This window comes from Numida meleagris, chromosome 2 (assembly GCF_002078875.1).
Source record: "Numida meleagris isolate 19003 breed g44 Domestic line chromosome 2, NumMel1.0, whole genome shotgun sequence".
NCBI classification, from domain to species: domain Eukaryota; kingdom Metazoa; phylum Chordata; class Aves; order Galliformes; family Numididae; genus Numida; species Numida meleagris.
The window spans coordinates 53,951,273-53,975,071 of record NC_034410.1 but is presented as its reverse complement, the minus strand read 5'-3'; the positions used below and the strand labels follow the sequence as shown (position 1 = coordinate 53,975,071).

At 44.7% G+C, this 23,799-nt stretch overlaps 2 protein-coding genes and 1 long non-coding RNA gene across 3 annotated transcripts; 1 reads left to right on the top strand and 2 right to left on the bottom strand.

The window, feature by feature from the left end:
- Positions 364-12,251, bottom strand: TXNL4A (thioredoxin like 4A). The gene is made up of 4 exons (XM_021385617.1): positions 12,114-12,251; positions 11,815-11,994; positions 1,639-1,742; positions 364-650 (listed from the first exon to the last, which is right to left on the bottom strand). The coding sequence occupies exons 2-4, from the start codon at positions 11,965-11,967 to the stop codon at positions 479-481; spliced, it is 429 nt and encodes a 142-aa protein (XP_021241292.1). The 5' UTR covers positions 11,968-11,994; positions 12,114-12,251; the 3' UTR covers positions 364-478.
- On the bottom strand, positions 10,101-11,808 carry LOC110393116. Its single transcript, XR_002434800.1, has 2 exons — positions 11,092-11,808; positions 10,101-10,356 (listed from the first exon to the last, which is right to left on the bottom strand). It is a non-coding gene; the product is annotated as an uncharacterized LOC110393116 (long non-coding RNA).
- On the top strand, positions 12,322-23,796 carry LOC110393475 (probable 2-ketogluconate reductase; the record flags this gene model as incomplete). The annotated part of the gene is made up of 8 exons (XM_021386367.1): positions 12,322-12,500; positions 12,751-14,191; positions 14,714-14,928; positions 16,922-17,306; positions 18,345-18,516; positions 19,358-19,533; positions 23,161-23,257; positions 23,670-23,796. Coding segments are annotated over exons 3-8 (1,125 nt in total), but the record flags the coding sequence as incomplete, so codon positions are not given.

The window sequence follows — 23,799 nt, the reverse complement described above, 5'->3', positions numbered from 1 at the left end:
TATATGTTATTATCCTTTTTGCTATCTTAGTAAATAGTTTTATCTCAACCCATGAGTTCTCCCTTTTTTTTTTTTTTCCTCTTCGATTCTCTCTGCCATCCCACTGGAAATGACTGCGGGGTACTTAGCCACCTGCTGGATTAAACCACAACACACAAGCAAACAGACAGCTGAAGTGTTTTTCTACAAATAGGCTTTTTGTGTAGAAAAATACATCATACCAAAAGGACAACAGAGATTAAAGACTTAAAGAACAACAAAGACAAAAAAAACCAGAGTGCTACTGCAGTCAGACAGTTCTAGGCTTTGTGTCCCTTCCTCTTCCAAGTGGAATTCAAAGGTTTTAAATAATTAGGAGTATGCTCAACATTGAAAGATTGTTTATTTCTTTTTTAATATACATATGTATGTACACACATACAAAAAATAAATTTAAGTGGAGAAAGGGTTATAAAAAAAGCACAGCCCCAACAAAATGTCAGTATCTGTATTTAGTAGAATAATCTTTTGGTGATACCACTAAACCTCGACCTTTGCGGGCTCCTCTATAAACAGTTTCTATAATGTCAATCATCTCTTGCTTATCTTCCATTGCCCAGTTGATCTTGTTGTTATTACCTGTACCTAAATCAATCATGATGTGTTTGTTCCTTTAAAAGGAGAAAAGAAAACAGACAGGTTAATAGCAGCATAATTAAAAAAAAAAACAAACCAAAAACCCACAAACCTTCATCTATCCCCCCCTTCAAGGATGCTTTGTAGGTTTCAAAATAAGTATTTTAACATAAAGAAGTTTGCAAATAAGCCTCAAAGAAGAGTGAAAGCTCTTTGTCACATTCCAGTTGACATTTTATTGCCTATTCCTAAACCTCAATCAAGACTGCAAACATGCTTCCACATCACGATTGCTACTCAGTGCAGTTACTCTTCATCATAATCCTCATTACCTGCATTTATTTCCCAGGACTGTCTAACATGAGAATTCCACAACTGTCAATAGTACATTTTATCTCAAAAGAGATGTCACAACTCCAAAAAACTTTTTAATACTTTTGGTACATCTTTAGAGCAAGTCTGACTGCTGTATTAGCGCAGCATTTTATACATGGATTTTCAACTTATAACTTAAACCAACAGACAATAAAACCAGTTTTGACTATCACTAATTTATGCTTTATCATCAAAATAATGTTACTATGCTAAAATGCCTTGCAAAACAAGGCATTTTCTTATTCAGTCACAGAGTAGCAGAATGGTTTGGGCTGGAAGATCATCCAGTTCCAACCCCTTGCTGTGGGCAGGCCTGCTTTCCACTAGATCAGCTTGCCCAAAACTGCATCCACCCTGGCCTTGAACACCTCCAGGGATGGTGCATCTGCAACTTCTCTGATAAACCAGCACCTCACCACTCTGAGTAAAGAATTTCATTCTAACATCTCATCTAAATCTACTATTTTATTTTAAAATTACTACCCCTTGTCCTATTATTACACTCCCTGGTAAGAGTTTACACTTTTCTAGAACAATGGATATATAACCACCAGTATACTGATATGGATTTGTAAGTGATCTGTAGTTCTACTGAGACACTGTACTAAAACACATTCATTTGAATTACATTCTAGAACTACTGTGTACCTGAAGAAAAACATGACTGTACAGGGATCGTACAACTCATACATCTTGTTGAAGTCTGGTACTTCAGTGATATCCACAAGATAAATAACAGCAAAGTTTTTTACCTAAGGAGAAGGAAAAAGAAAATACAAAAGCAATGTATCAGACATGTGCAACCTGTGAGCCACACGCAGCCACTCATAATGCAGCCTGGGACAGCTCATAATGAAGCCCATGCCCTCCCCTGCACTATCAGGTAGGAGGCCTCGCCGTGCACAAATCACTCAGGAACAACCAAACAGTGGTGTAGTGCTCTCCTTACACAGATATTTTCTTTCAGGATTTAAGACATTAACTTCACATTTTTGTTTCCTACCTAATGCCATTCGTGGCCATTTCAATTTTACATGAAAGATACCTAAGAAACTTAAGAGGACGTTCAAAATGAACAGTTCCAAGAACCAACTGGAGTTTCTCTCAGGTTTGCCTTACGGGGCAAAAAGCAGGTTTTAAGAAATAATTTGAAGATTCCTTTTTAGAAACAATAATCAGAGTTCAGGAACGCATTCGCTTATCTTCTGAAACTTAGGTATCTCATTCAAGTCTTAGCCAAGTTATTTAGGAAAACTCACTCAAAAGAAGCCTTTCACTCAAATCACCTTTGCACATATGCAAGTTACCACCATAATACGAGTATCTTAGACATTAACTGAATCTCCCTTCTCTCCTACATGGGAATAAAAGAAAGAAAGCTACTCATCTAGAGAAGTGGAACTGATGACACGGTGGCTTACCCAAAACCTTGCATGATGTCCAAAGTGGACCTCAAAGCCAGAGAGGACTCTTCAGTTTGAATTCAAATATGTAGAAATTCTATTATTTTCCCCTTGCTTTCTTCTTTCAGATTTACTTCTTGCTTTCAAGTCTAGTAAGATTAGAACCAAGGACCACAATGAAGATACTCTTTCACAGTGGTTACCACTCTGAAACCACTTGGCTCAAGAAAGTACACTGTTTTGTTCTATGTTTGGATGCTGACTGCTACATTTGCGTATGACATGGTGTTAGCATGCAACTGCCTGACGGGTTGGGATTTAGGCCTAAGAATGAAATAAAGACAGGGGTGAGATGAAATAAATGGTGCTGAAGAAGCTCAACAGTGGCCATATCTACTGTTCAGTGGCACAACAGACTGGACAGGCTCATCACCAAAAAGCATTTTCTTTCAATACCAGCTAGAGCTCTGCAGAAGTACTCAGATGTCTCTGTGCACAGTACTGACCAGTTTCACAGCCTGAAGGAGCACTTACTATCTTACTTATCATTGGTAAGATTGGAGCCAGTCCTCAGCAATACAGAGTCCTTGAGCTGCCTTTACAGAGAGCCAGCCATGTTTTGTAAGGTTTGTTTAGCTTAGGCTACATTTTAGACAAAAGCAATTCCAGTACTGCTGAATTCAGGCTGGCATGGAAGCAAGAGCTGACCTATATCTGAGCTATTAAGTCTGTGGAGACTTATTCCTTACTATTTCAATTTCTCCCCGTCCACTGCAATGCGAATGCATCCCTCAGGTAGCTGTAAATCCCCATACAGAATAAGTTTCATTTCAGTGCTCTCATTTCAGTGCAGCAGTGGCTTAGTTGTTGTTCCTTCTGACTTAAGTGACAACTACAGATGTGATACAAGAGACATCAGAACCAGAATTAAACGTGACTCTGAAGAAGCAAACCACACCAAGTAAAAGCAGTTGCAGTTGTAACAATTCAGACTCCTCTAAGGTATTTAAATAAAATTTACTGTACAAAGCGCAAAAAAACTTGTGCCGTTCTAGAAGATGAAGAGAACAAAAATTTATTGTGAAAGTACGTAACCTCATAATAAATGCTGAAATGTAGTAAGTTTGCTGAAGTAAGTTAGCCACTTCCTGGATAATAAATACTCCATTGCAAAAAGATATTCCACTGGATATATCTCTTTTCAAACAGTACCTACTATTTCCTCAAGAACTGAGAATATAAGGCATTGCCAACAGAAAAGCAAGATTTCTGACATCTTTTATCCTTTTTTAATTCAAAACTTTGCCTGTCTAGGCCACTGTAGCTGCTTTCCATTGGAGTCAGAAAGCCTAACAGCAATGACACAAAATGTTATCAAAACTTATTTTCATAGATTGGGCTTCAGTTTTGGCATTTTTCTTCACTCAAAGTAGCTGCAAATAGGAGTTTCAGTTACTAGGCAAATATTCACAAAAAAAAACAAAAGAACATTACTGCCTCACCAGAGTTGCAGGCCAGCATTTTAATACTTTACAGAACTGTATCTGTTCATGTGGACTACCTATTAAATCTTAACAGTAAATGGCTCAAGACCATAAAACAGGTACAAGTCAGACCCTTAACATTAAGGTAGACCTTAAAGTACAGATTCTGTAGATCCTTCGGCACACTTAGCTGGTAAATGGGAAACACAGAGGAAAAAATCACATGCCAGCTAATTCTCATTTCTCCCTCCCAATAGTCTTCATTAACAATATCATTCCAACAAATTTATTGCATTCCTACAGCATCAGATTACCACAGCAATATGACCAACAGCTAGGAGAAAGGGCAACAATCACATGGAGTTTCCCTACAGTTCTGGTGGAGGTAAAACTATTTTTTTCCTTATGACTTCAAGTCCCTCAAAAAGATAAGTCTCCCAACACTAGCTGATGGCCCAAAGCACTCACAGCAACTATCGAAGGAAATCTGACACCAGAATGAAGATTACATCTTCGCATCTTCCTAGCAAGTTTCTAGACAAAACAGGGTTTTATTTGTCTGTTTTTTATGTTTAGATGCCCTGTGGATAAGGAAATGGCAGGAAAAAAAAATAAAAGGAACTGAAAATAGCTTTTGCAGCAGTTCAAGTTGAAAAAGCCCAGCAGACTTGCATTATTGAATTGAAAGGCTGCAAACGCAGTGAAGCAAGAACTTGCAGGTCTATTGTCAATATCTTACTTTTTTTTATTCCAATTATTCTGTAAGTTTAGGTGTTAAATTTACATGGGAGAAGAGAAAAACATTACACTGCTAAATGCATTGCTTACAACCAACAATCAACAATTTTGTTACCGCTTACAATTTGTCCAGGCATTTACCAAGACAAAGACTAACAGAAGGAAGAAGCTTGCCTCAAAACCTGAGGTGCCTCTACAGAACTGCTTCTCAGTTCTACAGACTGAGAAGGAAAAAGAAACTTTAAGTCCTCAGAACTGAGTAAGGCAGACAGACCAGCTCCCTGTTGCATAACAACTAGCCCAACTAAGAAAAAGCGACGGGTCATAGTAGTGGGTGATTCTCTTCTGAGGGGTACAGAGGCACCCATTTGTTGACCTGATGCACTATCTAGAGAGGTCTGCTGCTTGCCAGGGGCTCACATCATGGATGTGATAGAGAGGCTGCCAGACCTTGTACGTCCCACTGACTACTGCCCGCTGCTGCTGTTTCATGTAGGCACCCATGACACCAATGAGGTAGCTGTGAGCAACCTGAAGAGTATCAAGAGGGACTACAAGGAGCTGGGAACAGCACTGGAGGACTTGGGAGCACAGGCAGTCTTTCCACCAGTCTTCCCAGATAAAGGGATGGGCTGATAGAATTAAGAAAATCAATACATGGTTAAGGGAGCGGTGTCATGAACAGTGCTTCAGCTACTCATGCCATGGAACTAGCTTTGAGAAGCTGATCTTCTGGGGACAAATGGGGTTCATTCATCCCCAGCAGGGGAAAAACCATCTTTGGCAACTAGCTTTCCAATTTAGTCAGGAGGGCTTTAAACAAGAATTGTTAGCAGAGGGGATCTGCAACCCATCCCACTTTGAGGCTGATGGCAGTAATGGATACCCTGGGCCTGGAGCAGGATCACAGGCCAGGAAGACAGCATCTCAAGTGCATGACAAAGGAACTCCAATCAGCCTCAGTGGGAGCCCAACTCAAATGCCTGTACACTAATGCACAGAGCATGGGGAACAAGCATGAACAGTTACAGGCGTGAGCATGCCTACAGGGTCTAACGCTATAATGTGATGGAAAGTACTGCCACCCTGCTATTATTGCAAAGACCTTGGATGCAGCAAATGAGGACACGCCCAAATGCAGCAGCCATGGATACAGAAATGAAGGAAGAAAATTTGTTTACCTTCAGAAAGTCTCAGGTAGACAGGGATCTTCAGCAGGACACCCTCACCTCTACTGCCAACTCTTAAATGAGGTTTGGGAAGGGGTGGATCCTGGCTCCACCCCTTCTGGTTACTCAGATGCACTGCATGCACACCTGAGCTCCCCTGCGTTGGTCCTGCCTTCCCACCAGGCATTCAATCACTGTTTCAGGCCATGACTTAGCATTTCCGCTACACTCCACTCCTTCATGGCATGAACCAGTGATTGAGCAGGTTGAAGGTAAGCCTTTCCATTATGGTGATCCAGTACACCACAACGCTTTGTACAATTTGCCTGTCACGGTGTCGACTGACAAAATATAAGACGATTGATGACTGATTCACAGTTGAAGTTCACATTCCTTTGTGGGCCAGTACATGATGGTTCTTCTGGAGGCACGTAGTTGCTTGGACCAGGGAAGGTTCGGCTCACATTCCATCAGTCCCATATAGTCCACCACTGGGTGTCACGCTGATTTTACAGTGATACTGGAGCATCTTGATGTCATGTTGCTCCTCCTGCTGATCCTGTGGACTCAAAGAGACTCACGGGGAGTAGCAGATGTTTTAGAGGTACAAGAAGGGGTAGGTAGGTCCGCCCTCCATGGCAGGACACAGACCATGTTCCTGTACTGGGTCAACACTTGGGCTTGCACTGGGGCATGTCCCAGCTGTCTGTACCATACCCTTTGGCCCGATATCTGAGGGTGCATAACTATATCGGGTACTAAACGGGGAGTCCAGATTTGCCACAGGGGCTTGATTAAGGTCCCTTTAGTGATGAAAACCGGAGTGTTGACCACAATGTCTGCAGGCCACGTACCTATTACTGGAGGGACTACCGATCCCCCAACCTCCAATAATCTCCCCCAAGGTGCAAGTAGGCCACACCACTTTGGTCCTACTGGTACCTTCTAAGGCCATTCTATTTTATAGGTACCAGGTTCTAGGTTTTCAGGGGCAGGGAGAAGAAGACTATTGTCACTGCCAATTTGGGGTCTTACCCAATTATCAGTGCCCATAATTTGGATTCTAAGTGGGGAGGCCCATGTTGTCTGTAGCATCTTCAGGGCATTGGGTCTGCCATCTCTAGGCCTTTCATTCAGGTCCTGCAGGGTTTCATAGAGTCTCTTTGTCTACCCCTGCAGGGACTGTGAGTCTGTCTTCAGGGCAGCCTTAAGAATACCATTATAGCTCTCATGACTGGAATGTAGGAATAGATGGATATAAACTCTTTAGGAAAGACAAGCAGGGAAGAAAGAGGGAGTGTCAACCTCTACATCAACAACCAGTTGGAGTCCACAGAGCTCCATCTGAGGATGGATGAGGAGCTGACACAGAGCTTATGAGTTAGGGTTAAAGTGAAGGCAAGGGAAGGAGACATCATAGTGGGGGTATAGCAATAGGCGGCCTGACCAGGAAAACTGAGTGGATGAGGCCCCCTATAAACAGACAGGAGTAGCTTTGCATTCACAAAACGTGGTCCTCATGGGGGACTTCAACCACCCTGATATCTGTTAGAAAGACAACACAGCAGGGCATCAGCAATCAAAGAGGTTCCTGGAATGCGTTGACAATGATTTCCTCTTCCATGTGGTAAAGGAACCCACAAGAAAAGGTGCTACGCTGAAACCTGTCCTCAACAGCAAGGAGAAGCTGGTGAGTAATGTGAAGCTCAAGGGCAGCCTTGGCTGCAGAGACCATGAAATGGTGGAGTTCAAGATCCTTAGGGCTTCAAAGACGATGTGCAGCAAGGTTGCTACTTTGGACTTCAGGAGAGCAGAATTCCGCCTCTTCAGGGTGGAAGGGTGACATGGGATAAAGCCCTGGAAGGAAGAGGGGTCCAAGAAAGCTGGTCAGTATTCAAGGACCATGTCCTCCAATTCCAGAAGCAGTGCATCCCAAGGAAGATGGACAAGAATGCCAGGAGGCCTTTGTGGATGAACAAGGAACTCGTGGTTTAAATGGAGTGAAAAAAAAAAAAAAAAAAAAAAGTCTATAGGGAGTGGAAGCAAGAACAGGTTACCTGAGAGGACTAATAAGAAGTTGTCTGAGCAGCCAGGGATCAGGTTAGGAAAGCTAAAAACCTGACAAAATTAAATCTAGCCAGGGACAGAAAAAGGAAGAATAAGGATTTTTACAGGTATATCAACAATAAAAGGAAGGCTACAGAAGATGTGGGCCCTCTCTGGAAGGAAACTAGAGAGCTGGTCAGGAGGGATACGAAAAAAGGTACTCAATGACTTCTCTGCCTCAGTCTTCACTGTCAGGGACTCTAGCTGCATTGCCTAAGTTGCAGAAAGCAAAGAAAGAACTGGGAGAAGGAAGATCTGCCCACTCTAAGTGAAGATCAGGTATAAGACCATCTAAAGAACCTGAAGGTGCACTATGCAACTATGGGACCTGACAAGATCCATCCATGGGTTCTGAGGGAACTGGCGGATGAGGTTGCCAAGCTGCTATCCATCATATTTGAAAGGTCATGGCAGTCTGGTGAAGTTCCCACTGACTAGAAAAGGGGAAACACAACCTCCATTGTCAAGAAGAGAAAAAAAAGAAGATCCAGACCAGTCAGTCTCACCTCTGTGCCTGGAAAGATCATGGAGCAGATCCGCCTGAAGACCCTACTAAAGTACATGGAAAATAAAGATGAGGTGATTGGTGGTAATGAACATGGGTTCATCAAAGGCGAATCATGCTTGACAATCTTGGTGGCCTTTATGATGGAGTTACAGTGTCAGTGGATAAAGGAACAGCAACTGATGTCATCTACCTGGACTTGTGTGAATGTCCCGCATGACATCCTGGTCACCAAATTGGATCTGATGTATGGACCACTCACTGGATAAGGAATTGGCTGGATGCTTGCAAACAGGAAGTTGTGGTCAATGGCTCAATGTCCAAGTGGAGACTGGTAACAAGTGGTGTTCCTCAGGGATCAATGCTGGGACCAGTGCTGTTTAACATCTTTGCAGGCAACATGGACACTGGGATCAAGTGGACCTTGAGCAAGTTTGCAGGTAACGCCAAGCTGAGTGGTGCAGCTGACACCCTAGAGGGAAGTGATGCTATCCAGAGGGACCTGGACAGGCTTGAGAGGTGGGTCCATGCCAACCTCATGAAGTTCAACAAGGACAAGTGCAAGGTCCTGCACCTGGGTCAGGGCAATCCCAAGCACAAATACACACTGGGTGGAGAAGGGCTGGAGAGCAGCCCTGAGGATAAGGACTTAGCAATGCCAGCTGATGAAAGACTCAAAACGAGCTGGCAATGTATGCTTGCAGCCCAGAAGGCCAATTGTATCCTAGGTTGCATCAAGAGGAGTGGGACCAGCAGGTCAAGGGAGGTAATTCTGCCCCTCTACTCTGCTCTCCTGAAACGCTAGTTCTGGGGCCCCCAGCACAAGGAGGACATGGAGATGTTGGAGCAGGTCCAGAGGAGGGCCACGAAGATGATCAGAGGGCTGGAGCAGCTCCCCTATTAGGACAGGCTGAGAGATTTGGGGCTTTTCAGCCTGGAGAAGAGAAAGCTCTGGGGGGACCTTATAATGGCCTTCCAGTATCTGAAGGGAACCTGTAGGAAAGCTGGGGAAGGACTTTTTATGAGGGCATGAAGTGACCAGACAAGGGAAAATGGCTTTAAACTGAAAGAGGGAAGATTTAGACTAGATATCAGGAAGTAATTATTTACTGTGAGGGCACAGACGCTAGAACAGGTTGCCCAGCAATGTTGTGGATGCCCCCTCCCTAGAAGCATTCAAGGCCAGGCTGGACGGGGCTTTGAGCAACCTTGTCTAGTGGGAGGTTTCCCTGCCTATAGCAGGGGGGTTAGAGTGAGATGATCTTAAAGGTCCCTTCTAGCCCAAACCATTCTGTGATTCTATGGTAAATAAATGGATTAACTTTCCTTCTACTTTTCCTGTAACCTTAATAGAAAGGCAGTGGCACAACTAAGGCTTGAGCAAAAAAAAAAAAAAAAAAAAAAAAGGACACAGCTACTCACACTTGACTGTGGTTAAGTAAATGCAAAACATCTGAACAATCCTCCCTGAACCAGCACTTTCCCAAAAGAAGCTATTCATTGAGATGACTCACTTTCACAGCAAGGCAAGATATATGAAGGTCACTCCAGAAGGCATGTCACCTGTATATTTCCATAGAAACTACAACAGAGAGAGTAAAATATCACTATTTGATAGAGCGAATTCTCAGCTACAGAACACTGTTCTTCAGCATAGTCACCACCATTAGCTACATATTTTCACCAGCCATATACAAGAGCCTGCACACTTGGAAAAATCTGGAGAGCTGTCCAGAACATGGATTATCTTTCATGTCACTATTATCACTGCTGAAACGTACTACCCACCTACCTCACTGTGCTCACATTCACTGTTTAGTCTCCATAAAAGCTCAGCAAGCATCCATGAATGTCAATGAAGGCAATTTTTTTCCTCATGGAGAAAAATCAGTCACACATTTCTGCTTCATCTGCACTTCCACTGCGGACGCTATTTTGTCAGAATGCCCCTCTGCTGTCATCTGTCACACAGCAACAAAACATCATGGAATATTGGCAAGAAGGTTCAGCCTCTACTGCCATACCACCACCATCCGCCTCTGACGTGGTGAGCCAACATCGGAGGCATTGCTTTGGAGCAGCCCTCATATGCATGCGTGAACTGTATTTCTTGTAGACCTATAATTTTACAGGCAAGCTAACACAGAAATTTGGCAGGCGGTGTACCTCATTACAAGGGGTGTCCTTTATAATCTTTGAACCTCCTCTTAAAAAAAAAAAAACCCAAACAAATAAAACAAAAAAAAGATACTTTTTTTTCAAAGTGAGAAAGGTGGACCAGAGGAATTTTGTGAAATTCAGCTCTTACATTTTTGCTGTAGCTGGGTTTCAACATAACATCTTACATCTTACAGTTATTTCTTTTTACACTCAGTGAAATCTTGCTTCTTTTTCATGTATAACACTGACAAAACCATTTTAAGTGGGTACGGTTCAGGGAAAACAATCTCCTTTGTATTTTCATATGGTGTGCTGGTTTCTTTTTCCTCAGCGAGGTTCACATAAACAAACACAAAGAAAGAGTAAAGAACAGAAAAGCCCACCGGATTTCTTACTTGTAACTACAGACAATATTGCGGCTACCCTAAATGTAAAGTACGGCTACCTTTTCTTCCAGTGTAGCATGTAATAGCAGCATCTTAACATTCTGTATTATGCTCTAGGGGAAACCCCTGTACAAGTGAACTTGTACTCACTCTTTAAAACTGCTGAGATGCAAACGTGGCTTGTAAGCTAGAAGGTGAGGAAGGACCTCCCACTTTCACCCGCCAATTCCGCAGAGGGAGATTTTTAAACAGTAAGTTCCGCTGACCTTTCTTCCCCCAGTCAGCCCAACCTGAAGAAAGGTCTGTTAAATTGCCAAGCATCCTGCCAAAAGTAAACACGAGAAGTATTCTGAGCATAAGACGCTCCTGCCACATTAAACACCAAAGGACTACATCAAATCCTGACACAGCTCCTTGCTGCGTTCTGTTACGCCTTAGTATTTAACTATAGGTGTGGGTCTTGCACGGAGCCAGAACTTGGGCTGGATGATCCTGGTGGGTCCTTTCCCAGCTCGGGATATTCCGTGATTCCACGTATTGCTGTTGCAAAGCAAGAGTGCCACGTTACTCAGTCACAGCAGTCCTACTACCAAGCACCTGCCTCGGTCACAATGCTGACCTTCATGAAACGATGGACTAAGAACAGCCAGCCGTTCTGAGTTCAGAGGTTGCAGTACTTTTCACCACATTAAATACCACAAAGATCAGGGCAGTCAACAGCTTTAGGAGATGCTCATGAAAGCCCACCAAATAGCTTTAGCACGAGCTCTCACCTCTCCAGAAACCGGGCTAGAGCCCGCCTCACGCTCTGTATAGAACGCTGGAGATAGCGTGCGCAGAAAGCGTCCCTCTGATGGCACGGCTCCGCCTTACCTTCTCAGCAATACTGTACAAAACTTCGTCCATTTTCATGCATGTTGGATCCCAGTCGTGCCCGAAGCGGATGACCACCACTCGATCCTCCTCCGACAGGATGGCCTGGTCTACCTGCCAGCCGTTGTGTAGGTGCGGCAGCATGTACGACATCCTGGCGGGCAGGCGTGCGGCGGCGGCCTGCGGGGCGATAAGGAACAGCCGGGAGCTGAGAGCCCTGCCGGCCCACACCCTGCCCCTCCCGCACCGGTACCCCGCAGCCCCCGGCTTGGGCCGCGTCACACTCTGCCCTTCCGCACCCCAAGGCCCCCGCCCCGTCCTCGTCTTCCTTTTCTCGGCGGGACCCAGCCGCTCGAGCACCGCCTGAGGCACAGAGGAAGTGACGAAGCCACCGGAGCCGCCGCGCACTTCCGCTCGGCTGCTGCGGCGGCGCGGTGCACGGCTTCTGTCCAAAGGGCGCGGCTTCTTTCAAGGGGTGCGGCACGGGTCGACCAGGGAAGGAGGGCTGTTGGTACTGTGCTAGTCGGAAATGTTCGGGTGTGTTGTAGTGCCCGTTAACTAGGCAGACCAACGTGTTATCCTTCTCACAGTCAGCGTGGAGCTGTGCTGGGGTGTCTGTGCAGCCAGCCTGGGGGTGCTGGGTGACAGGGGGAAAATCAAATGAAGGTTCTCTCAGCGTTCTGCAGGTTTGTGCTGCTGTCACTCTCCAACATTAACAACAACCTGTGCCTCTGCTGGCTGTGATAAAGGAACTGCTGCACGCGATTCCTGATGATGAATGATCTCTATTCAGTAACCCATGGTGTTAAGCATCCTAACAATTGAGCTAGTGCTGGTTGTGGCTTGAGTGTTGGGTGAAAACACAGATATATTTAAGGCTGCTGCAGTACAGCTGCATATCTGTTCTTTTGTGTTTCTTTCCAATATGTCTCATAGTGCCCAGCTAATCCTTGGAAGTGGCTTCTGCTAGCAGTCATGCTCAAATATCTTATGCTCCATGGCCTCTGGCAACTAAAAGGACAGTGCCTGAACACCCCAGATAAGTATTTCTGATGAAATTGCCAGTTGTTAAACCTGGATTCTTCCGTTGGCAGTGCTGGGTTTCAGAATTGAATTGACTTGAGATAGGGAGATCGGGCAGAGATAGGGCATTCCAGGCTGTCATGTTTCTGGCATGGTTTGGCCTGGTTCTGTGACTAAATGGGATCGGGGGGATGCACAGACCCATGCCCTGAGATAGGGGGAAGGAGGGTCGGGAAAAGGTGGGGAGATGGGCCTAAAAAAAAACAGTGACAACAAGCTAAGGGAGAAAACTAATTTACTAAATATGATATTGGAATGCGAGATAACACAATATAATACGATATAATTTGAATTGAAGCTAATCAAATAAAATGAGAGAGAGTGTGTCCAAAACTAAAGGCCTTACTCTAATGCTGAAGGCAAGATGGCCAGGGAACACACACCCACAGTGACAAGCAGTAAAAAAAGGGCAGCCTCTTGACTCCCAAGCAGTTTTATCTTTCCCTCTGAACAGAAAATGGAAATGAAACTGTGTAGTCTTCTGGGAGATGTAGTTCTTCTCTTCTGTGAAGGGTACCTGGAAACTATGGACAGACCATTGAACTGGAGCATTAACTCTTTAACTCCCAGCGCACTACATGATGTAATGATGTGGAATACCAATAACAAAAATCATAAGTCCATGACACAGGCCAGTCTTTTTGCTTCCTGAAAGTCACACCTGTACACTGCGTTCTTTCAAAATGTTAGCTAGCAGCAGACAGCGAAGAAAAGCATATTTTCAACAGAATCCACTGAAACCTGAACTAGTGCTTTGGGGAATAATCCTAGGAGAGTCAGTGGAGTTTGTGTTAAGTTACTTTGCCACCGAAGTGCATAATTTTCAAAAAAAAACCAGTACCAAAGCCCTTGTTCTACATTATCTCATGGGATGTCTAGAAAACTCAATTTCAGGAAAGTGAAACGAGAGAAGTTAGTCTTGCTTCAGATGGCCCTGCAGAAGCATGCAGTGATCTCCCATCCATCTGCATGCCAGGCTGTGTTGGAGTTTTGTGCCACTTGCCATGGTTTTCACTGACAGCTTTCAGAGACTTTAGCAGTCATTTGTCCTCTGGACAAAAACAGTCAGGTAGAGCAAGAGTTAAGCAAGTGCTTGAAGCAGTGGGTGGCTCAAATTTCTGGGAGGAGTTTCTGGCACTAGCTGCTGGGTCACATGCTATCGGCCTTGACACAGAGGGCGTTGTGGGTAGCTGGGGCTGTGTTGCAAATGCAAGGAAGTTAAGTGCTGCCGATTCCTCCAGGAGCGGTGAGATTTGTCGGTGAAAGAAGCATCAACAGAAAGGAACCAGACCAGGTTAATTATTTGGTTATTTTTGAGGTAATTAATTTTCTTCTGTAGATAAGTAAGTGGGAGGAGTTTATTCTGGGTGATGTACGTTATTAACTTCAGTTTAAAACAAAGATAGGAAAAATATGGAGGTTTGTTTTGTGATGATTTGGCCAATTCCAAAGTGATACAGCAGTGCCAGTCAGTGGCTATGAAAGTAAGTAGTGAGTCAAGCTCCACAAAAGAAAGAAGGCTATTTCAGGAAAACACCAGCACTGAAGTTAATACCTACGGGTAGGTCTGTTTATTTGCCTGTTTGTCTTAATCTCAGTCATATATTGAAAGTTTTCAGTGCAAGGACTAGAACTTGATATCAGTGTACATACATTCTGTTAATGTGTTACAAATGGTGATGGACGTGTACGTATGTGGAAGCAGATCATTTTATGTGAAGAGAAAATGAGGAGAGACAATTTTAAAAATAAAGCAAGAGTCAGCAATGCTGAAGATGATACTGTTCCCAAATCAAAATTGTCATATCCTTAACAGGTGATACATTTAGTACATTAGACAAGACATCCAACATCTGAATAATTATGCTCAGGAGCAAAGCACTGAATTTGTTAAAATCTATTCACTTGATGGTTGACCAGACAAATGTGGCTTGTAAAGGTATTAATCCAGCTATTGCTTCTCATGGACATCGGCGTGACAGGAGAAGTGTGGCTTTCAGACAGAGGTACAGGACAAGCGCATGCTCCAAGGTTAGTATCTGGAGAGCCTTCTTCCCATTGTAAGATTCCTTTAACTGTGTTTATGCTGTTGCTGTCAATATCATTTTTTTAAGATTGTAGTTGGTACTTGCAGAAGGCTTGTTCTTGGAGCAACGCTGCAAACAGTTCCCATGCACATCAAATGTGGATGAAATTGTGATTTATTCAGCATGTCCACAGTAACGAGCAGAATAATCACGTGGAACTTAGCCTGTTTTTTGTGGACAAGCTGAATTGTTTAAAGCTAAATCAACTCTTGCTGTGCTGCACTGTGGCTTCTCCATGAGTCGTCTTTCTGTTTGTGAAGTTTAGAAGGTGCTTCTAAAATAAATCTGGGTCTGACTCTGAGTGTCACAATGATGATGATGCTTTCATAATGGTGATGAAAGCAAATGGTGTAAAACAGTCCTGCCTTACTTACATATATTAGTCAGTTGACCATATCCAGTGTCCAAGCAGTTTTCGGTCCTGTAACTGCATAAGGTTTAGTTGCTGTTCAGTCAGAGTAAGTTGCTGAGGTAGCATCAAGTTCTGGTAATTGAGACACTGAATAACACTGTCACGATTATCTTGCCTTTCTCTCTGTGTGTTGTTTCCAGAGGAGGAGTCTAATATTTCCTTCTAAGGTCAAGTTGTATGATACTCCAAGAAATAAACAGACTACAACTGGGAATAGCGGCAGTATTTTCCTAACTGCTTGGAGCCGGCAGATTTCAAAAGACTTCAGTTGGCAATAAAAAGATGATATATAAATATACATGACTGTTGTTGAGATTTTATTTAATAGATGCAGCTGGAATAAGTTTGAGTTTGCTTGGGAGAAGTGTAATCACAGCTTTCCAGAAACTTACAGTACGTCATTTGTCCCAGGGCTGAATTCTGAAGGTTTGTCTGAGAGGACTGGAGCAGCAGGAAACTTCTGCCTAGCACAGCATGCCCAGAATTAATCAGAATACTGCTGTGGAAGAGAGGTGCAGATTCATTCAGCACAACCCAAATCTAGGGTACGGTGCATGGGACAGAGACCCACATGTGTGAGTGGAACACAACAAACAGAATCATATGAAATCAGCCAGGAATATTCCTAAAATATGTAGCAAATCTGCTGCTGCCATGGTTTTGTCAGTAAGGGCTGTAGTTTCACCCCTCAAATTGCATATATGGCTATCTGTAGAGCTTCTGTCTTATCACAGTATATATTTGTGTGGGCTGTTGCAGGCAGGACTGGGCTGAAAACTGTCTGGGCAAGGGGAAAGTTCTAGTGTAAAGGGTTGTGTTGCCAGCGGGCCTTAGCCTGTCACCTTTAGCACTCTTCCCCACTGATTCAGCCTATAGGCATGGATGTACAAAAGATTGACTTTTAATGCTTAATTTCGAAGGATATACGTTCAGAAGCAGTTGTTTAAAACAATGAGGGCAAGCAGTGCAGTAGCTGCACAAGAATGGTCCTTCATTGGGCAATTTCTTTTAGACCTAACCCATTCCAGGCATAGGTTTGTCAGACCTGTCTGAACCTCTGGTTCCCAGCACAACCTGCAGCTTCACCAACCATAATTCATAGGCAAGCAACTTTGAGTAACTTCCTAGCAGCAGTTACTTGTCACCCTTTACATAAATCAATTTGTGAGTTAGGTTAAGAAGCTACCAGATTTGTATGAAAGCAGGAGAGCTTCTGGACTAAAATGAAACTATATGAGAGGACCTGAACTGCATTTAGATCCAAGAAGATGACTATACCTTGGTGTTGCAGCGTAATCCAGTGCTTAATGAAGATATTCTAATGTAAGACCATGCTACTCCCAAGTGACTTAGAATTTCTTCTGTATCATCAAAAGGACTATGGAGTTCCATTATTTTCCTGATTCGCAGATGTGAATTTAAACGATTGCTACACCATTGCTGTTTGAAGGATGTTCTCCTAAACAGCGGCTTCTACTATTCTATTCCTCTACTTTATTCCTCTTTTTCTATTTCACTCCTGCAGGTCATGGCAGAACAGGAGTTGCCAGGTCTTTTGATTATGGATATTGGAGGAACTCACGGTGTGCAAGAAAGCCTTGCAGCACTTCTGAAGAAACACTTCTGCGTTATCACCATGAAAGAACTTCTTGAAAACAAAAAAGAAATGGGCAAAAAAATCCAGTCCATTTTTGTGTCTGAGTTCAGGCCAACTATCGACCAGGATCTTCTAGAAAGCCTGCCTAATTTAAAGGTCATTGGAAATTCTGGCGTTGGAGTGGATCACTTAGACTTGAAGATGATTTCTAACTTCGGCGTAAAAGTGACTAATACCCCACACGCTGTTGCTGACTCAACAGCAGACATAGGAATGGCCTTAATGCTGGCATCTGCCAGAAGACTAGTGGAAGGTAATGTTTTAGATGTTGCTGGATCTTATCTGGTTCTTTGGCACATCTCACCTCCCCATATTACAGATGATCTGTCAGAATCAATATTTGGGATTGAAAAGAAAATAAGTGTTCTGAGGACTCTGTTTTCAGAGGCTTCTACTTTTCTCAAGTCCCGCCTCTTCTCAAGGCAACAGTGACAAGAGTAAGACATTTGCCTAAATTGTGTGCTTTGAAGTCATGTATGATACTCTTTTCAGAATGATGTCTGGGGCATAGTTCTAGCTGGATGTTCACTGAGGGTATTGTTTATAGCTGAAAAACGGAATTTAAAATGCATCCAAATCAAATATCACCACTGTTCTGTTTCCTTTTTCTGTACTTTCTAATAGTTGTACACAGCATCTAGAAATGGCCACGTCCCCATTGCTAAAGCAGAAATTATATGAGTACGTGAGTACTGCTGCAAAAGTAATGCCTCCTAATTTATTTTGCTGGCCCACCATGTCAGAGGCAGATGTTGGCGGTATGGCAGTACAGGTTGGACTTTCTCGCCATTATTTTATTAAGTTCAAGTTCAACATTATAAAGGCTTAATGACAACACTGGCCAAGCTAGAATCTGCAGAACAACTTCAACCCCACTCAAGCAGGATGACTAGATTGGGTTGAGATCCAGGAGATAGATGGTGAGTTTTACTCCTGCTTTAAAAAAAAGAAGTGAAGGCAGTGCTTGTGGGGTGGTAAATGCTGCAGAATCTGCTTTTGAACTTCAAAGAAAATACTGCAGACACAGAAGCGTTATTTCCCTAAGGAGGTCATTCCTCTGAGCAGAATACCACCATCAAGAACCTCTTCTGTGTCACTGCTTCCAGTCCTGACCGTTACACTGTCCAAGACCTTCTAAAGACAACCCCCCCGCTTAAAATTATTTAGGTTGTTTTGTAAGGGACATTCCAGAGCCCCACTAATAGGACAGTGAGAAACTTTTTCTTTTCCTGTGTTTTTTTACCTGAATTTGTCATCAGTTCGTACCTGTTTAGCATGTTTTTACGTTCAGGCTGCCAGATAGCAGTTTCTCCAGACACGAAGTATTTTGCTGCTGACTGGCTGGGAGTCGAAGTTACCAGGGCAACTCTTGGGATCATTGGAATGGGCAGAATCGGGTATAAAGTGGCTCAGAGAGCCAGAGCCTTTGAAATGAAGATCCTGTACCACAACAGGAACCGCAGGTAAAAATGTCTGTTTACTGTGTGGAACTTGTCCAGGGGCAGTAATGGAAACCACAGCTCCGGTCCATGTCCCCATTCTTCCTAGGCACTGGCAACAGTTGTAAGTAACATGAGGAACACCAGCAGCGTGCCTCCACTGTTCACCTTGGTTTCCTGCTTCTCCCCTCGGGAAGCAGCTCCCCCTCGCCTCCCCGTACTTGTTCCTCCCTTCTTAACTATCGACGGGTTTGGAGGAAGGGTGAAGCTAACATTTCTGAAGATGTAGGCCAAGCAAGCCAGACTCCGTCCTGCCAGAATCGTCTCTCAGGCTTCTGGCAACGTCCCTAGTCATCCGGGCCATCACTCCTTTCCTCAGCCCAGCTGGTTCACTCATCACATTGATGGCAAATATCCACACTCTGTTTTATCGTTCCCTTTCTTTGCTTCCCTTTCCTTTTCCATCACAAGCTCTATCTCACATGTCAGGCAAGGAAGGAGTCAACGGGGACTGTACAGATAGATCATCAGGAGAGAAGAATGGGAGACCTTCTCCGTACCCATCATCCTACACTTGATGCCACCTGTGTGCTTTGCTTTCACATTTACGTCACTCCTCCAGAGTCCTGCCACTCCTCTACCTCTAGGCCTCTCTAACCCACCTCCTTCTCTCCTCCCTTCTACCACTGGTACTTGCCAATGTCTCTTCCTTTATCCTGGCCTCAAACCTCTTACTCTCTATGCTGTTCAAGACAACTCTTAGGATTGATTGATTGATCGATTGATTGGTTGACCGACTGACTGACTGATTGTTAAAAACAGTCAAAAATAGTTGGGTCAAATTGGGTGTCCATTTTTGCTTCAGGAGCAAGGAGGAGGAGCAGGCTGTTGGTGCCCACTACAGCAAGATGGAAGATTTGCTGCAGCAATCTGACTTTGTTATGCTGGTTGTGAACCTGACAGCTGAGACTGAAAAGCTGACTGGGAAAAAGGAGCTGGGGCTGATGAAACCCACAGCCACTCTTATAAACTTCAGCCGAGGTAGGACTGTCTCCAGGAAGTGGTTGTGGCCCCGTGGTGAAGGCTGTGTTTTGCCGTGTGATTATGCTGGCCTTCTCCCTTCAGCTTCAGTCTGTGATATCCCTGTGCTGTACGAGTCACAAAATAGCTGGCAATCTACAACTGATGACTTGCTGTAAGACATGGAATCATAGAATGGCCTGGGTTGAAAAGGACCTCAAAGATCATCTAGTTTCAATCCCCCTGCTGAGTGCAAGGTTGCCAAACACTAGACCAGGCTGCCCAGAGCCACATCCAGCCTTGGCCTTGAATGCCTCCAGGGATGGGGCATCCACAACCTCCCTGGGCAACCAGTTCCAGTGCATCCTCACCCTCTGAGGGAAAAACTTCCTCCTCGTATCTAACCTAAATCTCCCCTGTCTCAGTTTAAATCCATTCCCCCTTGTCCTATCGCTATCCACCCTCGTAAACAATCGTTCCCCCTCCTGTTTATACGTTCCCTCCTACTGGAAGGCCGCAATGAGGTCTCTCCGGAGCTTTCTCTTCTCCAAGCTAAAGAAGCCCAGTTCCCTCAACCTTTCCTCACAGGAGAGGTGCTCCAGCCCTATGATCATCTTTGTCACCCTCCTCTGGACCCATTCCAACAGCTCTGTGTCTGTCTTGTGCCGGGGGTTCCCAGGCCTGGACGCAGTACTCCAGATGGGGCCTCACAAGAGCTGGGTACAGGGGGACAATCACCTCCCTCTCCCTGCTGGCCATTTCTCTTTTAATGCAGCCCAGAACACAGTCGGCCTTCTGGGCTGCCAGCGCACACTGCTGGCTCATGTCCAGCTTCTTGTCCACCAGGACCCCCAAGTCTGTCTCTGCAGGGCTGCCCTCAAGGAGTTCTTCCCCCAGTTTGTATAAATACCTGGGATTGCCCCAGCCCAAGCGCAGCACCTTGCATTTGGCCCTGTTGAACCTCATTAGGTTCACATGGGCCGGCTTTTCCAGCCTGTCCAGGTCCCTTTGGATGGCTTCCCATCCCTCCTGTGTATCGACTGCACTGCTCAGCTTGGTGTCATCTGCAAACTTGCTGAAGGTGCACTCGATTCCATAATCTATGTCACTGATAAAGATGTTGAAGAGCACCGGTCCCAAGACTGAGCCTTGGGTGACACCACTCGTTACCGGCCTCCACGCTGACATAGAACTATTGATCACAACCCTTTGGCTGCGACCAGCCAACCAGTTCTTAACCCACCGAACAGTCCATCCTTCAAATCCATACGTCTCCAATTTGGAGAGAAGGATGGGGTGAGGAACCATGTCAAAGGCTTTGGAGAAGTGCAGGTAAATGACATTCATTGCTCTTCTCCCATCCATCGATGCCATCATAGAAGGCCACCAGATTGGTCAGGCAAGATCTGCCCTTACTGAAGCCATGCTGGCTGTCTTTGATCACCTCTTTGTCACGTATGTGCCTTGACTTGTCTTCTAGGAGGATCTGCTCCATGATCTTCCCAGGCACAGACATGAGGCTCTCAGGCCTGTAGTTCTCTGGGTCATCCTTTCTCCCTTTCTTAAAAACGGGAGAAATGTTTCCCTTTCTGCAGTCCCCAGGAACTTCACCGGACAGCCATGATTTTTCAAATATGATGGAGAGCAGCTCAGAGACCACATCAGCCATCTCTCTCAGAACCCTAGGATGGATATCATCTGGCCCCATGGACTTCCATACATTCAGTTTCATGAGGAGGTCTTGGACTTGTTCCACTGTTACAGTGGGACAGAATCTGCTCCTCTCACCCCACACCTCGAGATTCAGGGTCCTGGCAGACATGGGGAGTCTGACCACCAGTGAAGACCGAGGCAAAGCACTTACTGAGCAACTCAGCTTTTCCCATGTCTGAGGAAGCCACTTCTCCATCCTCATTTATCAGAAGGGGAACACTCTCCTTGACCCCTCCTTTCCTGTCTCCTCCTGTCTATGTACCTGTAGAACCCCTTCTTGTTATTTTTCACATCCCTCACCAAGTTCAGCTCTATCTGCGCTTTGGATTTCCTGATCCTATTTCTACACATGCGGACAACAGCCCTATATTCCTGCCAGGCTACACAACCCTGCTTCCACTTTGCATACATTTCTCTCTTTCCCCTCAGTTTAAGCTGCACGTCCTTGCTCAGCCATGCTGGTTGCCCGCCTCCTCTGCTCAATTTCTTTTGCTGGCAGATGGAGACCTCTTGTGCTCTGAGGAGGGTGTCCTTAAAGAGCTGCCAGCTATGCTCTGTTCCTATGCCCTTAAGGACAGTTTCCCAGGGGATCCCACCCAGCAGTTCCTTGAGCAGCCCGAAGTTCGCTCTCCTAAGTTCAGGGTCCTGATTTTACTCTTTGCCAGGCCTGCATTCCTCCAGATGGCAAACTCCACCAGTGCATGATCACTACAGCCCAGGCTGCCTCCAATCTTAACCCCTCTAATGCTCTCCTCCACATTGGTGAGCACCAGGTCCAGTAAGATTTCACCTCAGGTCGGTCCATCTAATACCTGGACCAGGAAGTTATCCTCAACAGACTCCAGGAATCTCCTGGATTATCTGCTGCCCACCGTGCTGCTATCCCAGTAGATATCTGGATGGTTGAAATCGCCCATCAGGACAAGAGCCCGCGAACGTGACACTTCCTGCAGCTGGAGTTAGAAGCTCTGGTCAACAGGCTCCCCCTGATCAGGTGGCCTGTAACAGACCCCAACCAGTAGATCTCCTTTACTGGACCGATCCCTGATGTTAACACAAAAGCTCTCAACATGGTCATGGCTGTTACTCAGACACAGCTCTTCACAATCTATCCACTTCCTAACATCGGGCAACTCCTCCTCCCTTCTTGCCTGTCTATCCATTCTAAAGAGTCTGTAGCCCTCAATCAGAGTGTTCCAATCATGGGATTCACCCCACCACGTTTCTGTGATAGCATCCAGATCATAATTTTCCAAGCACATCACGGTTTCCAGTTCCTCCTGCTTATTTCCCATGTTATGTGTATTAGTGTAAAGGCACTTCAGCTGGGATTTCTGGCACACTAAGTCAAATGCCTGGTGTTCAAAGGCCCTGTTCAAGGTGGGAATGCCCAGCAGATATTCTGCATCTTTGAAGCCTTATCCCAAGGACATCTTGTTTTAGTGGGGATAATCATCTTCTTTGCGAAAGGTTGAACGATTATGGGGTACGAGGAAAAACGCAAGCTTCAGAGGAGCAGCTAAGCAGAAAAGAAACCTCACACGGGGTTACAGATCTGTTGGTACTGAGCAAGTATGTCTTAAAGCAGACTCGGAGAGATTATAAAACGATAAACAAAGCGGAGATAAAAGAATGAAACCATTTTCTACCTATACTGATCCAGGAAGTCAGCATCCAAATGCGGAAAAGACTGACCACACGCATATCCCAGAAGGAAAATACCCTATGCACTGGACCATAGTCCTCCTCAAATGAGAGACTAATAAATACGGTCTCTCTTTGGTTTGGTTGATGGTTACTAGAAAGACATTCTACTTTCTAACAAGCAGTAGATCCTTGAATTTATTTCCCCCGGGGCCTTGAGACCTTTCCCCTCTCCCAGGTGAAAACGTGTTCATTGAATTGTTATGATAGAAAGATACCATTTCAATGCAGGTGCAGTTGTTGATCAAGATGCATTGGTGGAAGCTCTCCAGAATAAGATCATTAAGGCTGCTGCTCTGGACGTGACATACCCCAAGCCTCTGCCAAGGTAGAAAAACTTGCTTTTCATTCTCTTACTCTGAAACTTTTAAAACCGTGAGCAACTTGTACTCATAATCTTGATCTCTACGGGGAGCCCCTCGCTGCTTAAGAGCGTAACGTCGTCTTATCTTGCACAACCCTAAGTTGATGACCAGCTATTCTCCCTTCCCACGTTTTCAAGTCAACTTGACTGCCCATCAAGGCAACGAGGCTAGTACAGAGGATGGAAATACGGCTAAGCAAATATACCAACATTTTCTGCCAATCCTGTGAACGTGGCCCCTTCATATCAGTGTCGTTGCTGTTTCCTGAGGTTCCGTTCTCAGCAACCAGCAGAACAATTAACGTAATGTGTAACATCCATGCTGTTCTTTCTGCTTCTTGCAGGCGTAATACATTGTTCTTGCTGTTTCTTGCAGAAATCATCCGTTGTTAAAATTAGATAACATCATGATAACCCCACATATTGGAACTGCAACAGTTCAAGCCACCCACATGATGGCCAAAGAAGCAATAGCAAATATGCTGTCTGTTCTCAACTGTCAACCC

Coding starts and splice junctions, on each gene's coding strand:
- TXNL4A (XM_021385617.1), bottom strand. CDS start 11,967: ATGTCGTACATGCTGCCGCACCTACACAACGGCTGGCAGGTAGACCAG. Junction 1,743..11,814: donor TGTACAGTATTGCTGAGAAG/GTAAGGCGGAGC, acceptor CCTTCTCCTTAG/GTAAAAAACTTTGCTGTTAT. Junction 651..1,638: donor ACAGTCATGTTTTTCTTCAG/GTACACAGTAGT, acceptor CTCCTTTTAAAG/GAACAAACACATCATGATTG.